General features: G+C 42.9%; 1 protein-coding gene, 1 long non-coding RNA gene and 1 pseudogene across 2 annotated transcripts in view; all 3 read left to right on the top strand.

The window, feature by feature from the left end:
• Nucleotides 1-1219: 1219 nt before the first annotated feature.
• On the top strand, nt 1220-1391 carry LOC119263134 (annotated as a pseudogene).
• Nucleotides 1392-11135: 9744 nt separating this feature from the next.
• On the top strand, nt 11136-15167 carry LOC108429166. The gene is made up of 2 exons (XR_001857982.2): nt 11136-11750; nt 15043-15167. It is a non-coding gene; the product is annotated as an uncharacterized LOC108429166 (long non-coding RNA).
• Nucleotides 15168-16806: 1639 nt separating this feature from the next.
• The window catches only part of rhbdl1 (rhomboid, veinlet-like 1 (Drosophila)), a 49586-nt gene continuing 39129 nt past the window's right edge, over nt 16807-27263 (top strand). Inside the window, exon 1 of the mRNA XM_017700787.2 lies at nt 16807-17382. Coding sequence (XP_017556276.1) covers nt 17344-17382 — 39 coding nt within the window. The 5' untranslated portion in view covers nt 16807-17343. The remainder of the gene's footprint in view (nt 17383-27263) is intronic.

Genomic DNA, 27263 nt, shown 5'->3' with positions numbered 1-27263 from the left:
GGTTCCTGATCACCGCCATTGAACAGAAAATCAGAGTCGGTACGTTTCTCTGTGAACCATTTCATATCAAACTACTCTGAATGACTTTGCATCGCAATGGCTGAATTGTGCAGGAATTTCAAACAACGGGTCGAATTAATCTACTGCCAGAATCCCACAGTAGTTTGTAGTGGATTAATTGGTTATTCAATTCAAATCAGTGCAGAAGGAAACAAACCAGCCAGTCCAAGAATGAAGGGGTCAAGTAAAGTTTACATTATTGTATTGACTGTAATACAAGTAGACCCACTTTGCCTGTGTCTGTTGTCTCTGTGTGTGTGTGTGTGTGTGTGTGTGTGTGTGTGTGTGTGTGTGTGTGTGTTTGTGTGTGTGTTAGTGAGTGAGTGAGTGAGTGAGTGAGTGAGTGAGAGTGAGAGAGAGAGAGAGAGAGAGAGAGAGAGAGACTCAACTGTTATGAAGCTGTTGTGTTATGTTTGACCAGCAGAGGGCAGCACCGCGCAGACTCACCATGACAACTGCCCGGAGTTAATTTCAGTAACGGAGGGAGTCGGTGACGGTGCAGTCAAGCAGGCTAAAATTAGAAGGTCGCGGTTAATCTGGGAGAAAAGCTGCTACTAAAGCCTCCCGTTTACTCCTGCTGTTCATACCTATGGATGCCCATGTACACCACTTAAAAATTAGCACAGGTTTTTCGTGATTAAATGAATTGTATGCCGTAATTGTGAGATAAAGTATCTTAAAATAACGATTTTTCCCCAAATTAATGAATTAGTATCAGAGACATGTTAATTAACTCAATAATGAAAATAGGCTCTGAATATATTTCTTGTAAGTGGGAAAATGGGCGTCCATATTGAGCAACAGGTTCTGACTTTTTGGTTTTTTATCTTTTCAGTTTGGTGGGAAAAGTTTTGTGTTTTGTGTAAGAGCTGTAGCCGCAATGCATCATGGGTATTGTAATTTTTTCCATTTCCATGCAGCTAATTGCTTTGAAACGTCTACAGCTTTAAAAAAGTGTCGAAGCGGGTGTTGTAAATGGAATTGATAGTGAAGGATGAAATGAATCGTTCAGGGTTCAAACGGCAGTGTCGAGTCGGACTGACGTAACGTCATAGTAACGCTGAGGTTCTTCAGTGTCAGTGAAAGACACGCTGGTATTCGGCGGCTTCTTAATGGACCAACATGTTGGCTTACATCGTTTGGAGTATTTGTCTTTTTGTGCGCTTCTCGGCCTTTTGGCTAAGATCAAGTGTAGTATCTGTTCTTGTCAGCGCTGTGCTTGGGTAGCTTTTAGAAGGAGTCTCAGAGGTAATCTTATGTGCAGTAGTAGGTGGCTTGACCGCCGCTGCCGCATGTGGTCCTCTGAGCTCCTTTTTAGGGTTTTAATTTTCTTTTTACCGTGTTTTATTGGTTTTTATTTAGATTAGTTTCCTCAGCCTTCCTGGACCACGACGAAGGATTCCCGGCAGACGGACTTGAGGACCTCGCCTCCAAGAATCGATCCATCGCCTCCAGAAGCTCTGCCATGGAACAGGAACCTCGGGGCCCTCCCGGACCTCACGGAACCGTACCCCGGACGGTGCGGTTCCAGTGGAGGACGAGCGAACAAGGGAATCTATTCCCAGATCGGATCCCCTTCATCCGGGAGGTCGTTTTTGGGGCGCTGGGCCTGAGCTTACAGGACTTGGTGTGTGCCCAGCGCAACAACGCCCTGAGGTTCTTCGATGTCACCATGGCATCGGAGGAGGCCTATGGGCAGGTCCTCGGGAGAGGGGTGGAGTTGAAGGGCCATCCTCTGGGTAAGGGATTTGACTTGTACCCCTTGGGGCACATCGGCAGGCGGATGGTCACCATCCACCTCTTCAACCCCTTCGTTACTGCCGATGTCATCAGAACTTTTCTTCGGCGGTACGGGGAAGTCCAGCCGGGAGAGAGGATGGTCCGGGATGAGCTGGGGATCTGGAACGGGCGCCGCCAATATATGGTGGATTTCAGGGAGGATGGGAAGGGGGGCTTGACGCACCCCCCGGCCTATTTCTCGCTGAATGGTAACCTGTTTTATACGGGACAGCCCGCCTTCTGCAGGGGGTGCCTGCAGCATGGCCATGAGGTCAGCGGGTGCAGGGACCTGAACTGCAAGAACTGCCTGGGGCAGGGCCATCTGGCCAAAGACTGTCGAGACCCCCGCCGGTGTAAGAACTGTGGCGGGGAGGGACATCTGGCCCACTCCTGCCCAAGGCATAAGGCAACTTACGCCACGGTGTTGGCAGGGGCAGGAGGAGGGCCTGCCGATTCTCAGACGGTTGGGGAGGATGGAGCAGCCGGGGACAGGGCAGAGGAGAACTTGGAAGTAGGAGCCTCTGCCACCGCCACCTCCTCCCCAGTGGGGGCCGGAAGCCCAGCCCCAGGCCCGCACCCGCCGACTGCTAAGGAGGCACCCCCCGTCTCTCGCCCAACAAAGAAAACTAGGAAGCGGAGAAGGCCACAGGATGACGAGACGGAAAAGCGACAGAGGGCGGGTTCCCCTGGGGCGGCACCCGAGGGAGCCCCTCTATCCCCTTCGGAGCCCCCTAAGACAGAGGAGACCAGTGTGCTGGTGGGGGACGGGACGCCACCACCGCCACTGGTGTATGGGGGCAAGGATTGGACTGTTTGGATACCGTTGGGGGTGACCGGGAAGGAAGGGAAAGGGGCTCCCCCCTTTTAATTGAGTTTTAATAGACCCATTTTTAAGTTGTTTTAGTGTAGGTATTTTAATGGTTTTAATCCCCCCGTTTTTTTATCTCATGACAGATCTTACCATTTTAACTACGAATGTCAGAGGGCTGCAGAAGGCGACGAAAAGGACAGCTGTGTTCCGAGATCTGGCGTCTACTTCTGCCTCCATCTCCTGCCTGCAGGAGGTTCACCTGCGGGACCAGCGGGACGAGGCCCTCTTCTCTCAGGAGTGGAGGAGAGGTAAGGCGTACTGGAGCGTAGGCGGCGTCCACTCCACAGGAGTTGGGATCCTTTTTGGAGACCGCTCCTTTGAGAAGGTAAGCCCATTTACGATCGTTCAGGGCAGGGCTTTGGGGGTGGACGCCACCTGGAGAGGCCAGAACCTGAGGGTCTTGTGCGTCTACGCTCCAGTAGATCCCTCATCGCGCATTGCTTTTTTAGAAGTTTTGGCCCCCTTTTGTATTACAAATAGGCACGTTGTCGTGGCAGGTGATTTTAACATTAACCTGGAAGGGCGCGATGACGTCAGCGTGAAACACTTTAAAAAGCTGGTCGCCGGCTTCAGCCTTATTGACGGTTTTAAGTTTTGCAACCCTGGAAACCCGGGCCACACCTGGCATAATAGTAGAGGGGCATATAGCCGTATAGATTATATCTTGGTGGCGCCCCCCATTACAGTTAGGACGGCTTCCTTGTCTCCACGGTGGTACTCTGACCACATGATGGTAGAGGCCACAGTTTCCATAGATGCACCCTCCTTTGGGAGGGGGTACTGGAAGCTGAACGTGGAGATTTTGGAAGAGAAAGAATATCAGATTCTCTTCAGAGATCACTTTGCGGCCTGGTTAGGCTGCAAGAGTGACTTTGCTTCTCCGGCTGCACGGTGGGAGCACATAAAAGAGAGGATTCGTGCTCTTACGATCCACTATTGCAGCCAACGCAAAGCTGCAAAGCTTCAGCGTGTGCGGGATTTGGAGAAGCAACTGAAGAAGTCCTATGCTGATTATAATAATGGGGGGGCGCTCGACCTCGACCGAGCACAGGCCCTTAGAGCTGAGCTCAGGGCACTGCATGAACGGTCGGCGGCAGATAGCCTCTTTAATGCCAGGTTGCAGATGGCAGAGGAAAATGAGACTTGTTCTGCCTTCTTTTTTCAAAGGGTTCGACAGGCCCGAGAGGAGAGATGTTTTACGTCTCTCATAGACTCGGAAGGTAGAACCTGTTCGGACCCGGCCCGGATGATGGGGATTGCACATAGCTTTTATTCCAATCTTTTTAGTAACAGGGGCACAGATCGAGAAATAGGGGAGCATTTTTTGTCTTTCCTAGAAACTAGCCTTCCGAGCGCTGCTCGGGACAGCCTAGAAAGTCTGGGAGAACTGACCAAGGTACTTGGCAAGATGTAAGGTCCCGGGCCTGGATGGACTACCAGTGGAATTTTATTCCACATTCTGGGATGTCCTCGGCCCGGAGATAGTGGAGGTAGCCGAGGATGTGCACCGGCAGGGCAGATTAACAGAGAGCATGCGGTCGGGGGTTCTCTCTTTGTTATACAAAAAGGGAGATCCTAAGGATCTCGCCAATTGGAGACCCCTGACCATGCTGTGCATAGATCTGAAGATCTTCGCCAAGGCCCTGACAGAACGTTTGAAGAAGACCATGTCACTCCTGGTTCACAGCGACCAGACGTGTGGGGTCCCCGGGAGGTCGGCAACCTGGAACCTCCACCTGATCAGGGATGCGATCTCCTGGATCATCTCCTGGACAGGAATGTCCCTCTGGCGCTGGTGAGTTTGACCGAGTAGACCACTGCTTCTTACAGAGGGTGTTGATGACATTGGGGTTTGGGCCCAATTTCTTAAGATGGCTCAAAACATTTTATACTGAGGTTGGGAGCCGTGTCTCCATCAATGGCCACCTCAGCGATTTGGTGCCGCAAGAGAGTGGAGTGCGGCAGGGGTGTCCTCTCTCTCCCCTACTCTACGTGCTCTATATAGAGCCTGTAGCGGCAGCCATCAGAGCCCACCCAGGAATAGATGGTCTCCCCATCCCTGGAGGCGGTGGTAAAGTAGTTAAACTGGCCCAATACGCAGACGACACCACGTTGTTTGTCCGCTCGGACCAGTTGCTCAGGCTCGCCTTGGACATGGTCCAAGCGTTCGGTAAAGCTTCCGGTGCGGCATTGAACCTCGGCAAGTCGGTTGTCAAGTACTTTGGCAGATGGACGGATCGGAAGGACGCTGCCGGGGGGCTTGCCCTCAGCGACAGTCCCCTGAAGATCCTGGGGGTTTCCTTCATGCAGGAAGGGGCTGCCCGAGCAAACTGGGAACAGAGGTCGGACATAGCCAGGCGGAAGATGGGGCTGTGGAAAACCAGGTCCCTGTCCTTCCTAGGCAAGGTACTGGTATTGAAAGTAGATATCCTTCCCTCGCTGCTCTACCTAGCCCATGTTTACCCCATGCCCCGTTGTATGAGGAGGGGCTTAACCAGAGATGTTTTTAATCTCATGTGGGGGGGCAGGTATGAGTATGTAAAGAGGGAAGTGATGTACCTGGGAAAGGACAGAGGGGGGAGGGATGTACCAGATATCCCTCTCAAGCTGGACTGCCTGTTTTTCGCACAGCACTGCGCACGCCTGGCTGCTCCCCTTGAGCACCCCCACCAGTATTTTGTACGGTTGTGGCTGTCTTGGCCATTGCGATCAATCGTAAGTACGTGGTCCAACTCTGGCCCCAAGGCCGAGACCTTGCCGGACCATTATCAGCACTTGGTAAGATGGAGCAAGATGCTACCGGCGGGTCTACGGCCCAAGGCCTTCTTCAGGCACAGAGCTTTGTATAAAGAGGTGCTGGATGGACGGGGCTATCGCGCTGTTGTGGGCCTAGAGGAAGACACGTGGTCCAGGGTTCAGACTAAAGGGTTGGACAACCGGCTGCAGGTCCTGAACTGGCAATGCGTCCATGGCAAGTTGCCAGTCAGGGAGGTCCTGCACAGGCACGGGCTCACCAGTCACCCTCGCTGCCCCAGACCCGCATGTGCTAAAGACGAAAGTCTACGGCATGTGTTTTGGGAATGTGGGTATGCGAGGGCGACTTAGAGTAAGGTGGACGGCCTGTGCAGGGCCTTAGACCCGCAGTTTGTATTGACCTATGAAAAGGTCATGAGGGGGTGGTCCCACGACACCAGGTCTCCCTTCTTGTCCCGGATGTGGTTGCTGGTCAGCGTGACGAAGCGTGAGCTTTGGAACGCTCGGACCAGCCTCATCCAAAAAGGGACAATCCTGGATATAGTGGGAATTTACAGAAAGATCTGTGCAGACCTGCGTTTCCGGATGGAGCATGACGTCATCCGGTGGGGGTATCATGCAGCGAAGGAAAGGTGGAGGGACCTTCTGGAGCTGTAAGACACCCCAGACAGAGTTTTTGGCGCGGCTCCATCCAGGGGTTCTGTTATGGTAATTTCTGTCAGTTTTATCTAAGGGGTTTTAAACCTTTTTAGCCCAAGCACAGCTTAGGTATTTAGAACAGGTTTTAATGTAGTTTTTTATCTTTTTTTTTTTTCATTTTTATTATTATTATTATTATTATTATTATCATTATCATTATCCCCTTTTTTTTTTTTTAAAGCAGGAAAAAAAGGCAATTTTTCATTTATTTATTTATTTTTTCACTTTCTTTTGAATTTCATTTTATTCATTTACTTGGGGTTGCTTTTATACTATTATTATTATTATTATTATTATGATTATTATTATTATCGCTATTATTATTCCTTTTTTTTTTTGACTGGTCTTAGAGGAGTGTTTTTTAGATTATTTTATTTATTACTTAAAAGTGGTGTGGTCTTAAATGGGTTTTAAATGTTTTGTTTAAAATGTTTATTTTAAAATCAAAATAAAATGTTTTTAAACCTGGAAATAATGAAAAGGTATGATTAGCGTCACAGCAAAATTGTAAATCCTTTTTCTGATCCAGACCAAAAAAAAAATAATTTGTCTTTTTGTGCCAGAGGCCTTTTTATGTACTTTCTTATCGCCGTTGCCACCACAATAGTGGCTCCACTCTCAAATGGACGTGTTCATTAGTGAGCGCGCGCTGCTGTCCGCGGCCTGCCAAGCTGATACAAAATGAAGGTAAATGTGATAGCTGGCCTGTCATTTGATTTTCAAATCTGATTTATGGCAGTTAGTAGATTTCAAATCTATGAAATAGATTAAATATATGTGGATTTCACTTATAACCAACTTACATTAGTCGCATATAGACACACAGGCTGATCCAACTTTGATGTAATGTCCTTAAAACAAGTCAAAATGAGGCTCAGTATTGTGTGTGGCCTCCACGTGCCTGTATGACCTCCCTACAACGTCCTCCTGATGAGGTGGTGGATGGTCTCCTGAGGGATCTCCTCCCAGACCTGGACTAAAGCATCTGCCAACTCCTGGACAGTCTGTGGTGCAATGTGGCGTTGGTGGATGGAGCAAGACATGATGTCCCAGATGTGCTCAATCAGATTCAGGTCTGGGGAACGGACGGGCCAGTCCATAGCTTCAGTGCCTTCATCTTGCAGGAACTGCAGACACACTCCAGCCACATGAGGTCTAGCATTGTCCTGCATTAGGAGGAACCCAGGGCCAACCGCACCAGTATATGGTCTCACAACGGGTCTGAGGATCTCATCTCTGTACCTAATGGCAGTCAGGCTACCTCTGGCGAGCACATGGAGGGCTGTGCGGCCCTCCAAAGAAATGCCACCCCACACCATTGCTGACCCACTGCCAAACCGGTCATGCTGAAGGATGTTGCAGGCAGCAGATCGCTCTCCACGGCGTCTCCAGACTCTGTCACGTCTGTCACATGTGCTCAGTGTGAACCTGCTTTCATCTATGAAGAGCACAGGGCGCAAGTGCTGAATTTGCCAATCCTGGTGTTCTCTGGCAAATGCCAGAAGGTGGAGGTAGCGGTCCTGCTGCTGGGTTGTTGCCCTCCTGCAGCCTCCTCCACGTCTCCTGGTGTACTGGCCTGTCTCCTGGTAGCGCCTCCAGCCTCTGGACACTACGCTGACAGACACAGAGAACCTTCTTGCCACAGACGCATTGATGTGCCATCCCGGATGAGCTGCACTACCTGAGCCACTTGTGTGGGTTGTAGAGTCCGTCTCATGCTACGACGAGTGTGAAAGCACCATCAACATTCACAAGTGACCAAAACATCAGCCAGAAAGCATAGGTACTGAGAAGTGGTCTGTGGTCCCCACCTGCAGAACCACTCCTTTATTGAGTGTGTCTTGCTAATTGCCAATAATTTCCACCTGTTGTCTATTCCATTTGCACAACTGCATGTGAAATTGACTGTCAATCAGTGTTGCTTCCTAAGTGGACAGTTTGATTTCACAGAAGTTTGATTTACTTGGAGTTATATTGTGTTGTTTAAGTGTTCCCTTTATTTTATTGAGCAGTGTATATACATGGTATATTTTACTTGGATGTGCTAGTTTTTATGCATCTTTATGCAAGTTTTAATGCATCTTTGTTGTTTGTTCCACATACTTCCTAATGATATGAAAGTAATAGCTGCATAATTACATTTTAAAATGTGCACTTTGTAAGATATGCATTTAAATCGTTAAGACATTAAATCTTCTTCTTCTTTCGGCTGCTCCCTTTAGAGGTCGCCACAGTGGATCATCTGCCTCCATCTTGCCCTATCCACTGCCTCCTCTACTTTCACACCAACCAATCTCCATGTCCACCTTCACTACATCCATAAACCTTCTCTGAGGTCTACCTCTTCTCCTTCTACCCGGCAGCTCCATCTCCAACATTCTTTGACCAATATATCCACTATTCCTCCTCAACACATGTCCAAACCATCTCAACCTGGCCTCTCTGGCTTTATCTCCAAACTGCTCCACCTTCACTGTCCCTGTGATTTGCTCATTTCTAATCTTGTCCATCCTTGTCACTCCCAACGAAAATCTCAGCATCTTCATCTCCGCCACCTCCAGCTCAGCCTCCTGTCTTTTAGACAGAGCCACAGTCTCCAAACCATACATCATAGCAGGACGCACTACTGTCTTGTAAACCTTCCCTTTCACTCTTGCTGCTATCGTTCTGTCACACATCAGCCCTGACACCCGTCTCCACCCGCTCCATCCTGCCTGCGCCCTCTTCTTCACCTCTTTTTTGCACTGTCCATTGCTCTGGATGGTTGACCCAAGATATTTGAAGTCATCCACCTTTACGACCTCTACTCCTTGCATCTTCACCTTTCCACCTGCCTCCCTCTCATTCACACACATGTATTCCGTCTTGTCTCTACTGACCTTCATTCCTCTCCTCTCCAGTGCAAACTTCCACCTCTCCAGATTCTCTTCCACCTGCTCTCTACTCTCACCACAGATTACAATGTCATCTGCAAACATCATGGTCCATGGAGCCTCCTGCCTGACCTCATCTGTCAACCTTTCCATCACCATTGCAAACAAGAAGGGGCTCAAAGCTGATCCCTGGTGTAACCCTACCTTCACCTTGAAACCATTTGTCACTCCAACTGCACACCTCACCACTGTCTCACTATCCTCATACATGTCCTGCACCACCCTAACATACTTTTCAGCTACACCTGACTTCCTCATACAGTACCACAGTTCCTCTCTTGGCACCCTATCATATGCCTTCTCTAGATCCACAAAGACACATGTAGCTCCTTCTGACATTCTCTGTACTTCTCTACCAACACTCTCAATGCAAAAATTGCATCTGTGGTACTCTTTCTGGGCATGAAACCAAATTGCTGCTCACTGATCTGAACCTCTCGCCTTAGCCTTGCTTCAACAACTCTTTCCCATACCTTCATGGTGTGGCTCATCAACTATATACCTCTGTAGTTACTGCAGCTCTGCACATCACCCTTGTTCTTAAAAATGGGAACCAGTACATTGCTTCTCCACTCATCAGGCATCCTCTCACTCTCCAGGATTTTGTTAAACAACCTGGTTAAAAAATCCACTGCCTTCTCTCCTAAACATCTCCATACCTCCACAGGTATGTCATCTGGACCAACTGCCTTTCAATTCTTCATCCTTTTTAAAGCTGCCCTCACTTCCACCTTACTAATTCTCTGCACTTCCTGATCCACTATCTCTCCCACCATTGTCCTCCTCTCTCTCTCGTTTTCCTCATTCATTAGTTCTTCAAAGTACTCCTTCCATCTACTCAACACTCTCTGTTCACTCACTAGTACATTTCCCTCTCTATCCTTTATCACCCTAAACTGCTGTACATCCTTTCCAGCTCTATCTCTCTGTTTAGCCAAACGATACAAGTCCTTTACTCCTTCTTTACTGTCCAGCATCTCATACAGCTCATCATAGGCCTGAGCCTTTGCCTTTGCCACCATTCTTTTCGCTATGCGACTAGCCTCACAGTACTCCTGCCTACTTCCTTCATCTCTCTGGTTATCCCACTTTTCCTTAGCTGCCTTCTTCTTCTGAATACTCTCCTGGACTTCCTCATTCCACCACCAACTTTCCTTGTCTTCTTTCCTCTGACCAGACGAAACACCCAACACATTCTTGCCAGTTTCTCTCACCACCTTAGCTGTAGTTTCCCAGTCCTCAGGTAGCTCCTCACTGCCCCCAAGGGCCTGTTGCAATTTTTCCCTGAACTGCCTCCAACCATCCTCCTCCTTCAGCTTCCACCATCTAATCTTTGTCTTCACTCTCTTCCTCTTCTTTGTTTCTAATCTCATTCTACAGACAACCACCCTATGCTGCCTTGCTACACTTTCCCCTGGTACCACTTTACAATCTCCTGTGTGCACCTCCCTCCACTCTTGTATGTCACCCTGTGTTCTTCCCTCTTCTGAAAATACGTGCTCACCACAGCCATTTCCATTCTCCTTGCAAAATCTACAACCATCTGACCTTCCGCATTTCTGTCTTTCACACCATACATACCCAGCACCTCTTCATCCCCTCTGTTTCCTTCGCCAACATGTCCATTGAAGTCTGCACCAATCACTAATCTATCCTCTCTTGTTAAGACATTAAATAATTTAAAAATATTGTTCCTTGACTTTGAGTATTAATAAATAAACAGATAATATAGTATCGATTGTAACTGTAAAGGGATGTATATATCAGCCATATATTCATTATATATATATATATATATATATATATATATATATATATATATACATACATACATATATATTTATTTATTGATTTATTTGACAGTTAAGTGCAATCGTATATAACATTTAAGCCTGTTTTTCTGAATATTGATTTAGCTTAGATATACTTACAGTTTTTTCAGAGAGAATCTCTGTTGACCATCTAACTTAATCTGGGAGTAGACTTATTGACCATTTTTACATATTTAGTAGCGATCTTCTCTTTTCTACAATTATGCACTTGTTACTAAGACATTTGGGCAAGCAAGTCAGTTTGTAGGCCTGGACGTAGCTGAAGGCTCAATACTGTAGAATATTGACTCTTAGAGATCAATATGAAGAAAGGGCATGGCATTCACACATCTCTCTCTCACACACACACGCACACACACACACCTTTTAATATACCAAGAATGTTACATTGTCCATCTCTCTTTCCTTCCCTCCATCTCACACTTCTGTTGATTTATGTATGAATGTTGTACTGCTAAACTGGACATCACCCCACATCTTTAGGAAGATTAGCTGGTATCAAGACTACTGTTGACCTTATTCACACTGCTGTCCCTACACATGCACATACCTTCACATTTACTTACATTATGTAAGTCTGACATAGTGTTTATGCACTGTTTCAACACTCCCCTGATTGGCTTGTGTGGCATCCTCTTTCTTTTCTGTGTTCAAGGAAGGCTAGAGCTGTTTAGTGAGGCCCACAGCGGAGCTGCATGGTGAGACCCATGGCAGAGGTATATAATGAGGCCCATGATGGAGCTGCATGATGGGATCCATGCCAGATATACACAGTGAGGCCCACAATCAAGCTGCATGCTGAAACCACTATATGGCTCTGTAGTGAGTTGCGCTTGGTGCCTCTTTCAATGTGTTCAAGGTCAATGTTTTCACACTGAGATAGAAATACCATAAAACAGCTCTCAATCAGTTTTGATAGATTTTCAAAACCTAAGGTATGAATGTCTGTACAAAAAGCTGGTAACCTGATAAGGAAATACATAAAATATAGAAAAAAATTATTAGAACAACCCCAATTCAAAAAAAGATAGAATGCTATGTAAAATGTAAATAAAAACAGAATGCAATGATTTGCAAATCTCATAGACCCATATTTTATTCACAATAGAACATAGAACACATATCAGATGCTGAAAGTAAGGAGACCAATTGCTGGAGCTTTCGAAGATGAATGTTGTCCCATTCTTATCTGATATAAGATTCTAGCTGCTCAACAGTCCTAGGTCTTCTTTGATGGATTTTTCATTTCATGTTTTCTATTACTAAAAGGTTTGGACTGCAGGCACCTGGACTTTTATTCTGACAAGCCAAGCTGTTGTGATGAATGCAGTATGCGGTTTAGCACTGTCTTGCTGAAATATGCAAGGCTTTCCCTGAAAGAGACATTGTCTGGATGGGAGCATATGTTGTTCTAAAACCTTTATATACTGTTCAGCATTGATAGTGCCTTTCCAGATATGTAAGCTGCCCATGCCATGGGCACTACTGCAACCTCATACCTCAGAAATGCAGGCTTTTGAACTGTACGCTGATAAGTTGTTACACCTCTCCTTTTGAGTCTTCAGGACAGTGTCCATGGTGTACAAGAAGATTTTCAAATTTTGATTCATCTGACCACAGATCCAGATTTTCCATTTTTCCAAAGTCCACATTATGTCCAGTGATTTTCAGTACAAAATCATGCATGTGTTCAATGCAGTGCTGCCTGAGGGCCTGAAGATCACAAGCATCCAATATTGACCGTCGACCTTGTCCTTTGACTACAGGGATTTCTCCAGATTCTCTGAAACTTTTGATAATATTATGTTAATGTAGGTGTTGAGAGATCCAAATCCATTATTTTACATTGAGGAATATTTTTCTGAAATTGTTCCACAATTTTTAGATGCAGTTTTTCATAGATTGGTGAACCTCTATTGCTCCTCCAGCTGTTTTTTATTTGTACCACTTACTTTTCCAGCCTTTTGTTGCCCCTGTCCCAACTATTTTGAGATGCGTTGCTGCCATCAAGTTCTATTTGAGTTAATGTTTTTCATGAAATAGTAAAATGTCTCACTTTCAACATATGTGTTCTGTGAATAAAATATGGGTCTATGAAATTTCCAAATAATTGCATTCAGTTTTTATTTACATCTGTTTACATTTTACACAGCGTCCCATCTTTTTGGAATTGGGGTTGTATTAAAAATGTTACGGTAAGTTAGACTTTCTGTTTACATAATAAGGAAACAGTGACAAATAAAAATAAAATAGAAGAGCTCCACTTTTCTGCTTTCTTCTCAAAAGCCAGCCAAGCTTCAAGTTATAAAAAGGTTTGTCTACAGCTGAAGTCCAACATTTCACAAATCCACATTCGGCCTCCAGTGGAGAAAATATCATTCCTGTTTGTTTTCAGCATAGGAACTCTTTTCATAATAAAAATGCAAGAAAACTTTTTTGCAAGACTGGAAGCTTTGACAAAAGTAAATGTGTTCCGCAGTCAGAGCTGACAAAGATCATGACACTTGAAGACATTTTCCTGATACACTATAGGTTTTGTGATACTTCGTTTTTCTGAGGTTTGATAAGTTGGAACAGGCAAAAAAGAACCAGTGCCACATTAAAAAAAATACTCTCAAATACTACTCCAGTGCCTTTTATTCACTGTTTAATATTCTGCAAGAAATCCAATGAAACAGGACTGATTATGCTGTCTTTGGTCAGTGATCTGCAAGTACTAATAATATTCACAGTATAGTCAGAAAAGCATGTTTTCATGTGATGTGGTGCATTTAAACACGATAAAAAGAAAGATTGTCATATTGCCCAGAGGCAGAAGCAGAGGAAAAAGGAAGCAAGATATAGAGGCCACTAGTGAAAATGCTTGTAAAAAAAATTGCATTTTTTTCTAGTTGGATACAACAATTTTCATTACAAATAATATTATCAACATAATGATTTGTGTGAAAAGTAGAATCTTTGAATGTTTACATGAATTTCAGAATTTGTTAGTATTTGGTATGTCCACATTTTGCTTTAATAACTGCACTCGAGCTGGCATGGAGTCTTTAAGCTTGGACAAAAGTCTCTGAGAAGTAGATCAAATTCACCTGAACGCAGCTTTAGTGGAATAAGGCTATACAAAACTGAGCTTTTTATACAAAGGCCTTTACATGGTCAGTGTCACAAATTTGCTTCAGTTTGAATAAAGACCTAGAAGTAGTGCAGAATTACAGATTACATATTTTTTTCAAATAAATCATCATAACTTTAGTTCATTTTATATTTCTAAAACCTTCTGTTGTTTATGTTTAGGTTTAAATGGAACAAACCGATTTTTACTGTACACTGTACATGCTTATACAAGTTTACAAGCTATTATTACATCCTTGTGTTCTTTTTTGTGAGGAGAAATTTGTGAGCAGTTTTTAGACTTGCCAACTGCCAAGAAAAAAAAATACATGGGTGTCAGCTTCTTAATTTGTGGTTCAGGAAATTCGAAAAAAAGACACAGACAGCCTCCAAAGAGCACAAATCAACACCCCAGCTGCTTTATTAGCTTCAGATCATACAGCCAGCTTTTAGCATGATTTATACTTGGAGGAGTTTGTTTAGAAGGAATGTATCTGATGTGTCTGGAGACCTCTGAACACTCCATCATTATTCTACCCTAAATCTAACTTTCTACCATGACAAAACAAAAGGTCCAAAAACAGTGACCATTGTCTTCAGTGATTGGGCAAATATGAAAACTACTTTCATATATTTACCCATTTATTTGTCAGAATTGTGACCATTTATATTCAACAATTTGTGCTTATGTGCTGACTGAGGTAATGTGATAGAATAATCAGTATCTCTAAGTCACCATGCACTTGGTAATTCCGAAAAAATAGACTATATGTGTCTTAAAATGTGATATGTTTCTTATTATTCAGCAAAAGTCACCTCTCTCTCTCTCTCTCTCTCTCTCTCTCTCTCTCTCTCTCTCTCTCTATCTCTCTCTTTCTCTCTCTCTCTCTCTCTCTCTCTCTCTCTCACACACTCTCTCTCTCTCTCTCTCTCTCTCTCTCTTTCTCTCTTTCTCTCTCTCTCTCTCTCTCTCTGTGTGTGTGTGTGTGTGTGTGTGTTCCAGATATACAATAGAAAGTTCACAGACATAATGTGTACCTGGTAAGCATGCTGGATAAAATGTATGGTTACTTTGTAACTGGGTGTTAAATGTTAATTTCATTAAAAAAAACCACTAAGGTGATGCAATATGTAGATTTTGTATTAATGTATATGTCTGCATGGTTGCTTAACCACCCCGCGACCCTGAGGGAGAAGCGGCTTAGAAAATGGATGGATGGATGGATGGATGGGTTGCTTAACCAACTACAGAGGTCTTATTTTGGAGCACAGCATTAATTGTAGTCATCATCTGATACCTACAGTATTATGCAAAAGTCAGAGACCACCCTTTATTTATTTAATTATAAATCAACACTGCCCTGCGATGGACTGGCGACCCATCCAGGGTGTATCCTGCCTTCCGCCCGAAGACTGCTGGGATAGGCTCCAGCACCCCCCCCGCGACCCTGACGGAGAAGCGGCTTAGAAAATGGATGGATGGATGGATGGATGGATGGATAAATCAACACAGAAATTAAATACAAGTTATTAATTTCTCTGGAGATATCTGAGGAAATTAGACTTTCCACTTGCATAAGGAAGGGAAAGTCAGAGGAAAATGAGAGAGAAAACGAGCATTTCCAAAACTAGAGTTCAATTAAAAAATTCAAAGAAAATGAGGCTCCTAACAGCCCTGCAAGACCTGGCAGACCACCAAAACGTTCACCTCCAGATAAACAGCACTTAAAGCTTTTGAGAGGAGAAAATCAAGCTCCACTCTTTCCTCAGGTCAGAAAAAATCCACAGGTGTTTCTGTCCATCCAGTGATGTCCATCCAGTGAGTCTGAAAGGATGTGTAGCTGTTAAGAATCTCTTACTGAAAAAACTAAAAATAGACAGTTAAGGAGGAAATCAAACAACGAAGCTGCTGATGTTCTTGGAACAATGAATTAAACACCACAGAGTTCAGACCTCAACATCACTGAATGTTGTTTGGATTACTTGCATCATAGCTAGTACAAAATGCAACCAACTTCTAAGACTGAACTTTGAAGGTGGGGAAAAATAGTTCTCCAGATTTCTTTAAAAAATTAAAACAAGGCCTGAAAAGAATGGAAGCTGTAATAAAGGTAAAGGGTGGACACAGTAAATACTGAAAAAAAAAAGATGATATATTTAGTTGTTGAGGCATGTAATTTTCTGTAAAATATTGTTTTTCTGTAACTGTACTTAGTGATCACTGGACATTAAATAAGTGAAGGGTGGTCTCTGGCTTGTATGGGGCTGACCTTTGCACAAGTAGTTTAGATCAGTTCTATATTAAATTACATCAGATATGCTGGTGATGGAATTTAACAAGTCTTTGCAGTGGCTTGGGGCATTGAGGAGAAATCTGGAACCAAGCGTCTTCTTGTAACTAGCTCAAAAGATTTAATTACATTTTTGTGCATTACTGTTCATTTACATTTATTCTAATGTTATATGGTGTTTTTACATATAAATACTGTATGTATTGCCTATATAAGTGTCTTAAAAAATCTGTTTGGGTGCCTTACACTGTACTGTATTTGTATATACTTGTATTAAAGTGTGTGGAAACGTATAAAATATTTGAATGTGAAGATAAACATAACACTTGAGCATGTCTGTGTGTGTCTGTGTGTGTCTGCACTCCTGCAGTGTAGAGGCAAAGCTGCAGCCTTTTCGACACACCCTCTCTGCTGTTATTGGGTGACGGTCGCCACCTCCCTCCCCTTCCTCATTAGTATTCAGGTAGTGCGGTCTGTAAGATGGACAGAGAGAAAGAGGGAGAGTGAGGAGTAAGAGAGAGAGAGAAGGAGATTTACATATAGGTACAGCCGCAGACACGACAAGGCAAAGGAAAAGAGAGAGAAGCGAGGGCTGAAAAGAAAGAGGGAGGAGAGAGGTGGATAGAGGGGGAGAGAGAGAGAGCAAGGGCTGCGTTGTGTGTTCTGGAAAGCGGGAGAAGGAGAAGGCAAGCATAGCTGCAGTGTGGAAAAGAGAGAGAGGGAGAGGGAGCCTGACTAGGAACTTGACCGGATTTCCCCCCAGCGAGTGGCCGGACGTGGGCAGAGGACTGGAGGGTGCCCTGCAAATACTACTACGTCTTCTGCGTGCATGTGTATGTGTGTCGCCCTCGTAGGGGCAGGCGGGCTGAGGCGACTGGCAGGCGCGTGTGCGCGTGCCAGAGTGCGAGCATGTGTACGTGTGCGTGAGCGCGAGTGTGTGCGTGTCGTGCGCGGCCGTGTGCGTGTATGTGTGTCTTTCTCGTCGCGGCGGTTGGTGAAGCATTGCCCGGTATATGGATAGGAGCTCACTGTTTCAGCTCATTCAGGAGCAGGTAAGCACCATGGGGTTGCTATGGTTACAACCTCTCTCCTCTGTGTGCATGTGCATGTGTGAGTGTGGGTTTCCAGAGCGACAGAGATGGAAGGATGCGGATGAGGACAGGCAGAGAGGGACATGCAGTCGAGGTGAGTGGACGAGGGAGGCGTGTGTCTCTGTGTGTGCTGATACAAATGCGGCGTCCACGCTGGTCCAGCAGAGCTGCGGCGCACTAAGGCTGCCATTAGGCAGTCCACTACTGACCGCCGCTCCAGCTTGGCCTCGGTCAGGCCGCCTCGCTTTGGCATGAATCACTGCTGCGAAAGTGGAACGAGTGCATGAATGATGCCCCCTAGGCCCTGCACTCCTCTTCCCAAACTAACAAGCTCGTCTGTGAGGGACTGCAGTCAGCAGCAAGGCTTTGTTTGATGCAAGTCTGATTTATTTCATTTGACTCTCATGTTTATGATGGCCTGCCTGTGTGGCTCATGAACCAAATCTGACCCTCTGAGAGTGTCTGGTTGGACCATGAATGAGTTGGACTCCATCTGTGTCATCATTGTGCACATTCATGGAGTTTTCTGTTGCTTAGATTTATTGAAGATAGGGGGGGGGGGGGGGGGGGTATGCCTGTTTCTGGTGCATTTTCACATTTCATGGATTTTTTTCCATTCGTGGATTTCTAGAATTAGTAAATATTTAGACATGTAGTTCGCAATGAATGGGTGACAATAGAAGGCCACCTAGCTGGGCATTAGTCGATGTACATTAACTAGCATGCTAAATTATAGTGGACATATTAAACTGAGCCCACTGACTTATATTTTAAGCAACAAACATGAATCATCAAATAATATTATTTACATTGAGGAGACTACCTATTCAAACAAATGGCACATACGTTTGAAGAAAATTACAATGTGTCACTACTTTTTTTTTATTACCGATTGTGGAGTTTCTTGGCTGCCTTCATGTTGGGTGGGTGGACCCTATCTAGCATCATGATTTCCATTTGCTGAATGGGCTGTAGATTGCACGTGAAATGCATTCAATGGACATTTTTCAGAGTAAAACAACTATATGCTCTTTCTCTCTAAAAACAGTTACGTATGTTTACGAGATCTGAGCAGGAAGGCCATTCCGTATCAACTTCTAGAACAAGATTCTCATGCATTCTTGTTTAATTTGTTAAAATTGAAAGATGCAGCAGTTGTATCCATGTGGTGTCCATTTTCTGCTGCGATTCACACTGTAAACCCTAAAATAATCATTTAAAAGTCATAGCTGTCGGGTGGGATTTCACCAGAGTTTTTCGGAGATTACACATCTTTGGGTATTACACATACAGGCTCAGAAAAAAAGGTCCAGCTTGATGTTTAGGTTTCAATTGAAAAGTCAACATAATACTATACAATAGTATATAATAACAGTCCTCGGAAAACATGTTCTTCACCAAGTTTTGAGTTCTCTTTGAATACTCATGTTCGCAGTCATCAGACTCATCTGCTCAGTAAGGGCTGAGAAGCACAGCCAAATTTACACAGTGTTCTAGTGTGTATGTGTTTCTACAGTAGAGGTCTCCAAATCCCCAAAACTCACCTAGTGATACTTTATAAAGAGAACTGGTGAAAAATAATGCAAGGAGGTAGTTAACAGAAAGCAAATCTGCTCTTATCAATTCTATGAGGCAGTAAAGCACTCTGTAACTTTGACTACTGGAGTAGAATATTTAAATATAATATTTTCCACGTCACATTGGTCAGGGCCTATTATTTGCTGGGCACTTTGTTGGAGGTGTTAGCCCTTCTCTGTTCCTTAAGCAGTGGTCAGTAATTGACCTCATAACTTCTCTTGAATAAAAACTAGAGTAACAGCACAGTTATACAGAGGTTTTAGGCAACAAACACCAGAGGCAAGATCAGCAACAAAGGATATTTTTTACAGCGTGTTTTACTTATTTTTACCAGGGTGCCAATATTTTGGAGGCACTGTATAAGTAGGTGAAGCACATAAAATGACCTGTACAAAGTAGTACAGTTGAACTGTTTCTAATAAAATGGGTGGTGGAAGTTAACAAATCTTAAAGAACACTGTTTGCAGGACTGTGTGTGTGCACCATTGTGAACGAAAGTGGGAGATTTATTTTGGTAGCCAAACAAATGAATAGGACTTAAGAAGCAGATTGGTTTCTGGAGAATGTTCAGCTCAAAAATGACTAAAGTCCATAAGGAGCTTTTAGTGGCCGAGCTGCAGGATGCTTGTATGCGAGCCAGACTGCACCGAGTTAACAGTAGAAAATGCAAAACAGAAAAATGGATACACATTTGACTTTTAGTAGAGAATATGTGGTCTGCATCAGGACTTAGTTTAATTTTTGTAACAATAATGCATAATATTTTCCTAGATTGGATGCATTTAAGAAAATTAATCTGTTCCACAAATAGTCCAGATTGTTCTTTGGGGTTAAAGAAGAGTTGAAACTCTCTCACTCAAGAATTTTGCTTCCTGTCAAACCATAGATTAACTTAAAGTTTGAGCTGCTACGTGATCTCAGATAGACTTTATGTGATTACTGAAACTGTATGACATACTGTCATCTGTAAAAATGGACAAAAGTCAAGATGGCTCCTGCCATTGATTTTCTTAGTGTGAAATACTTTTGTTCATTTGTTACACAAATCAAATCAAATCAAATTTATTAGTATAGCGCTTTTTACAACGGATGTTGTCACAAAGCAGCTTTACAGGATTTCAGAAAAGACAAAGTTTCCACAGGACTGAAAGAATGTACAGAATGTACAGAAACCCCCCAGTGGGCAAGCCAGGGGCAACAGTGGCAAGGAAAAACTCCCTCAGAACTGAGGAAGAAACCTTGGGAGGAACCAGGCTCACCAGGGGGGACCCATCCTCCTCTGGTCAAACTACCTACAAGTGATTATATTACTAATATTAACAGCAGTAATATTGATATTAGGAATATCTAGGAGTCTATGAGAACACCATGTCATAAACAAGTCTGTTTCAGATTCCTTAGCAACGTGATGTAGTCTGAAGCAAGTGTGTGATGATTTAAGCATATAGTTTGCACATGGCTATTGATGTACAGTGGGGAAAATAAGTATTTGATACACTGCCGACTTTGCAAGTTTTCCCACCTACAAAGAATGGAGAGGTCTGTAATTTTTATCGTAGGTACGCTTCAACTGTGAGACAGAATCTAAAAGAAAACCCAGAAAATCACGTTGTATGATTTTTAAATAATTAATTTGCATTTTATTGCATGAAATGAGTATTTGATACAGTAGAAAAACTGAACTTAATATTTGGTACAGAAACCTTTGTTTGCAATTACAGAAGTCAGATGTTTCCTGTAGTTCTTGACCAAGTTTGCACACACTGCAGCAGGGATTTTGGCCCACTCCTCCATACAGATCTTCTCCAGATCTTTCAGGTTTCGGGGCTGTTGCTGGGCAACATTGAGTTTCAGCTCCCTCCAAAGATTTTCTATTGGGTTCAGGTCTGGAGACTGGCTAGGCCACTCCAGGACCTTGAAATGCTTCTTACGGAGTCACTCCTTAGTTGCCCTGGCAGTGTGTTTCGGGTCATTGTCATGCTGGAAGACCCAGCCACGACCCATCTTCAATGCTCTTACTGAGGGAAGTAGGTTGTTGGCCAAAATCTTGTGATACATGACCCTGTCCATCCTCCCTTCAATACGGTGCAGTCGCCCTGTCCCCTTTGCAGAAAAGTATTTCCAAAGTATGATATTTCCACCCTCATGCTTCACGAACTTCAAATGGGCCTGGACATGTGCTGGCGTGAGCAGAGGGACCTTGCGTGCCCTGCAGGATTTTAATCCATGATGGTGTAGTGTGTTACTAATGGTAATCTTTGAGACTGTGGTCCCAGCTCTCTTCAGGTTATTGACCAGGTCCTCCCATGTAGTTCTGGGCTGATTCCTGACCTTTCTCAGAATCATACTTACCCCACGAGGCGAGATCTTGCATGGAGCCCCAGACCGATGACGATTGACAGTCATCTTGTTTCTTCCATTTTCTAAAACTTGTGTCAACAGTTGTTGCCTTCTCAACCAAGCTGTTTGCCTATTGTCCTGTAGCCCATCCCAGCCTTGTGCAGGTCTACAATTTTGTCCCTATTGTCCTTAAACAGCTCTTTGGTCTTGGCCATCGTGGAGAGGTTTGAGTGTGATTGATTTGAGTGTGTGGACAGGTGTCTTTTATACAGGTAACAAGTTCAAACAGGTGCAATTAATACAGGTAATGAGTGCAGAGTAGGAGAGCTTCTTAAAGAAAAACTAACAGGTCTGTGAGAGCCAGAATTCTTGCTGGTTGGTAGGTGATCAAATACTTATTTCATGCAATAAAATGCAAATTAATTATTTAAAAATCATACAGTGTGATTTTCTGGATTTTTTTTAGGTTCTGTCTCACAGTGGAAGTGTACCTATGATAAACATTACAGACCTCTCCACTCTGTGTAGGTGGGAAAACTTGCAAAATCAGCAATGTATCAAATGCTTATTTTTCCCACTGTATATAAGCACGTTAGAACTTGTTAGTTGCATCTTTAGCCTCATAACAGCAGAAGTGAGCTTCCAACGCTGTATCTCTGTCACATTTGATGCACTTGAGGTCCTGCAGTTCTAGTTTATGCATGCCTCTGACGATGGTAGGTCTGTAGGGTGTCCCATTTTTCATTTTGCCATTGAAAAAGGTGCTCATGAGCGCCTCTCTATGGCAAGGCCTGCATCAATCACGGCTCAGCAGCAGCCTCTTCTCCAGAATTCCTTGAGAGACAGGTGTAGACCAGTCTGAGTGGAGGGGTAGCCCTGATCAACTGTCTGACTAGCGTTGTGGAGAAGATAATCAGTTATGAGTTTAAAAATGCAGTTGTTAAATTAACTCACTGTAGACAAGCAAGTTAGTTCATGTACAGTCTGTTTGATGCATAATTCTGTCTCAAATACATGCTTTTGAACCTCACACCCCCTGAAGTATTTTGCCCTTTATGTCCACACATTGTTGACCTTACTAAATTGTGTACTTTGAGAAGGATTGCAAGCCGTAGGGTGCCTTTTGGGACAAACTCAGTGCCTTGGCTATTCGGCTGCATTTGGGGTAAGGGATCAAATATGTAAATTAATTCGCCAAGCTATCGTGTTGATATTCTATGTTATTGTATGAGCTGTTGAGACAGTAAAATGGAGCTACACACAGTAAATTCCAGTATCTTCAACAGGAACTTATCAAAAACATAGGGAGAACAAATATCTAGTAGGAAGACGGGAATAAACAATACTGTGCAAAAGTCAGAAATCACCCTTCATTTATTTATTTATGTTATTATTGTACAAGTACATTTTTTGTGCAGGAGAAAAAAAGTAAACTCTAGAACAGCTTCAATAACTAAGTATGATATTAGTTTTTTAGCATTTTTGGGAGACTCGCTTTCAGTTTTTCTAAGAAATCTCCAGCGACATTTTTCCACACCTCTAAATTTCTGTCTTGCAAGTTGTTTGCATAATTGCAATCCAAGTAATCAAACACATTCAGTGATGTTGAGGTCGGGACAGTGACAGGGTGTTCAGTCCATTGTTCTGAGAACACCAGCAGCTTCTTTGTGTGATTTTGGATGATGAAATTTTCTTTTTTTGTCTATTATCTGGTCTTAGTAAGGTCTTCTTGACAGCATCTACACATCCTTTCTTGAGATCTGAAGCAAGAGTGGAGCATGAAGTGCTGTTTAGCTGATGGCATATTTGGTGGTCTATCACGGGTATTAGTTATCACATTTCATCTGTATCTTGTAATCATTTTTTGAAGTTCAGTTTTTGAAACTCATTTTTTTCACTTATTTTCCTTTGACTTTCCTGTTCTGTATGCAAGTGAATTATCGTGTCTAATCTCCTCACAAATATCTCCTGAAAATGGATAACTTCCACTTAATGACCATGTTGTAAATGAAGGGCGCTCTGACTTGTGCTCTATATGTCAGAGTGTGAGTGGTATTTTTATCTAAGGCCTGTTTGTTTTGAGCTATTATTACATTCTCATATCTCAGCTGAGGTAATGTTGGTTAGTGTGGAGAAAAGGGGGAAGAAAAATACAGCTGCTCATATTTAGAACAGTAATAAATAGCAGTGTTAGTATCATGAGGTTTATAGTGGTCTTGCCTGACGTGTGCAGATGTTCAGAGAACGGTTTGATTGACGCATAGATTGGCATGTCAGTCAGTCTGAAGGAGTGAGATCAATGCAGCACTCCTGCAGAAAAGGGTTATATGAGACTCGTCAATTACCAATATGTGTATGTGTGTACATGGTGTGCCAGTGTGTGAGTAGCTTGGAGCCGCCTGTTCGGTTGGAACAGCGTGGGTGTGTGCCATATGCATTTGTGTGTGTGTGTTTGATTCAAGCGAAGGCTGGTAATTTCACTGTGATGCCGTGGGTGTGTTCCCATACATAGACAATTGAGCATGGCGCGTCAGTATGTGTGTGCGCGTGAAAGTGTGTGTGTCGGGGGGTTGCTGTTTCATTGAGTTTATGAGATTTCTGTTGGAGGAAGCAGTGCTGAGCTCAGGCTGTTTGTGCCTGTAAAACACACACATACACACACTCACTCATACACTGTTTGCTGGTGCTGACTACTGCTGAGACAAGCTGAGTAGATGGTCACTTATATGGACTGTCAAATCATTTAGTTGCTATACAACTAGACATTTAGACATTCTAGACATTCATAGCAACATACATATGTAAATTATTCTAAACAGTGATTGCTCTGATGGCCCATGTGAAAAGGTAATATATTACCTTCATGTAGGTTTTCTGAAATATAACCAGAAATTATTGCTTCCGCAGAACCACCAGTTCTTTTCATTATCATGTATTATAATGACACCATATGTGAAAGTAATTGTTTGCCAAATTGCCTGGTGTTTTTCTATTCAAAATGTTATAATCTAGTGGATTATCACAGCTATAGTTTCCATTTATTTTCATTTTCAAAGTAACTGGCCCTCGCATACAGACCTTACAATACCAGCGATGGGAATGTCTCTATTACTAGTTCACAGTGAGAAACATCAAACATCAATGCTCAAACTCTTAAAAAATTGAATGGATACTGAAAATGAATTTCAGTTTATTTAAAATGTTACATTTTCTCAAACAGTTCTTTTGTTGCTTGCGTAGTAGCAAAGACTTTAAGTTGGATATAGTTAAATACAGAGTGTTAATTAGCAGCTTATGAAGTGTAGGAGTTTATATGTATTTCAGTGTTTTGAATTAGCTAAAAATGCCCATAGATGTAGAATAATGGCTGGAGAATGGCTGGTTGCAATCCTAATCTTGTGATTTTCAGTGAACTTTAGAAGTCAGCTACCTGAACCGCACTAGGGGGGGAATAATAAGAAATCATGCAAATACAGAAATACTGATTAAATATGAATTTTCACTTTTCTTATAAAACATCGGGATGGAGCTCGGCTCAGATTTGTTATCTAATGAGAGTTTTTTATTTAAAGGTAAATTCCTATGTTAATTTCTCTCTCTCTCTCTTTCATGACTTTGCAGTATGTAAATAAAATATACAGGAGCTGCATTTAGATTAGCTCCAGAGTTTGACTTGTCGGTGAACATGCCCCTTAATGAAACCAGGGATGAAGTTCAATAGTACATCAGCTGCAGTCACACCATGGATAGTAAGAGGGATGTGTTGGGTTGGTGGAAAGGTCACAGCAGATCTTTCCCCCTTGTTTGCTAAGCTTGTAGTAGTAATCGTTTGTGCAGTAGCATGTTTAATGTGAGGTGTGAAAATGCCATGTGTTCATATGTGAATGTATGTGACTTTTCTGTCTGGTCTGATCAGCAATTCCATAAAAATATACCAATAACATATACTGTCAGTGTCTTATAACTACAGGGGGAACAGTTGCGCTGGTCCCCAGTTTCTTACATTGGGACCCTCTAGGCTTGGACTGTCCATCAGGAGTACTAGGAGATCTTCTGGTTGATAGCCTGATCTGTCAGTTGGACATTACAGAATACTTACATTTGGGGAAAACAGACATTATTTCATGTATACAGAAATACTGTTTAATACTGTGTGGATTAAAGCAAGGTATCAGTCTAAGTATTTAAAACAATACATGGAATAGAACATTATGTAGACTGAAATGTTTAAGTGATTGATCTTCCATCCATCCATTTTCTAAGCCGCTTCTCCGTCAGGGTCGCGGGGGGTGCTGGAGCCTATCCCAGCAGTCTGTGATTGATCTTATATCACAAATTTTATATCACAGTTTAAATATACAGATTAACTTTAAGTCTAGAGTCACATCTTTTTGTAAACAAACAATAACATTGTAATATTTTCACTACAGTACAAAAGTCTCAGCCATCTGGGAAAAATAATCTGTAAAGCTGTATGTGTTTGTTCCAAAAACAGACATTATAATGAAAACTAATAAATAGTCCATTGTGATTTGATGTGTGTTAGCTTGACCATTTTATAAAGTTCTCCAGTATTTACAGTTACCATCCAGTACCTAGTTTATCTAATCAGTCCTTCAGTAAATTCAATCAGATGTACTGCTGATAGAATTTAACAAATCCAGGCAATGGCTGGAGTTCAGCAAGAGGTCAGAAATGAAACTAGTGTTCTTCTAACTGTATTTATCTAAATAATGTCATAATAAGTATCTTCACTGATAAACGACACATACTTTTTATTTTGGTTGTATTTACTCCAGTGTTATAAATCCAACCAAATAGTTTTAACAAATGTTTAACATTATATGCTCGGGAGGTGGCATTCTTTGACAGCAGTGACTCCTTTAAGACACAACAATAATGAATTTTAAGTCATTGTTATATTAATTGGAAATAATTTTCATATGTGGATGGGGGGTGTTAATTGTTTTTGCACTGGGGCCCATAAGATCCTAATTTTGGCACTGACTGTGTGCGTGCAGGTTAGGGTCATGTTTGGGTTTCAGATTTAGCCGTACTGCTCAGCTTCAGTTAAATTCCTGTGCAGATCTCTAGTGTGTGTGTAGCTGGACTGTTTGTACAGAACGGTTTTCACATTGTCTACATATCCACAAATCTAAAAGTAAACTCAAAATTACACAAATGCAGAAGTAAAATAGCCAATGAAGAACTGTATTTACCTTTGTAGTATCCTAACTGTGCTTTTATGGTGAATAATTAACCACAAGTTACTAACCGGGTAAAAAAAAAAACTACTGAGGACCAGTTAGAATGTCCTGGCAATTCTTCCTAGTTTTTATTCCTTATTAGTGATTTATTAGCTATTTGAATTTTCTGTTTTCTAAATAAAGTAGCTAATGGAATGCTCTGCAAAGCAGGCCCAAGAGGAGTGTAATTAGTTGACCTGTGGTTGGGCAGTCCAGCTTGTGCTGTTCAAAATCATCCATTAACAGAGAGCTAATGAAAGTGTATAAAAAAGATGCTGTGTGTGTGTGTGTGAACAATTCGGAGTCTTGGGAGTCTCTTTTGTTTAATATAATCAATCAGCATACTTACTGTATTTAATCTCTCCAGTTGCATTTTTTGAAACATCCAACAGAATATTCAATCAGGCTCTTTTTTTTAACCTCTGTGGTTTCTTATCCGATACAGACAACAGCCCTCCAACTGGGTCGGCCTTCAGGAGCTGAACTGAAGTCCTAAAGTGTCAGATTAATCACTGACATAATTAGAAACTGGCAGTTGACTCAAACTAACACATATTGACATCCAGTGAATCGGACTCACTTTGTGAAGAAACATCACTGTAGGCCTTCTAAAAGTCCTAGATACACTAGATTGCCAAAAGTATTCTGCCTTCACACGCATATTAACTTGAGTGACAT

The sequence above is a fragment of the Pygocentrus nattereri genome, chromosome 3, assembly GCF_015220715.1.
Source record: "Pygocentrus nattereri isolate fPygNat1 chromosome 3, fPygNat1.pri, whole genome shotgun sequence".
Taxonomy (NCBI): Eukaryota; Metazoa; Chordata; class Actinopteri; order Characiformes; family Serrasalmidae; genus Pygocentrus; species Pygocentrus nattereri.
This window is presented reverse-complemented; position numbering and strand designations above follow the sequence as displayed.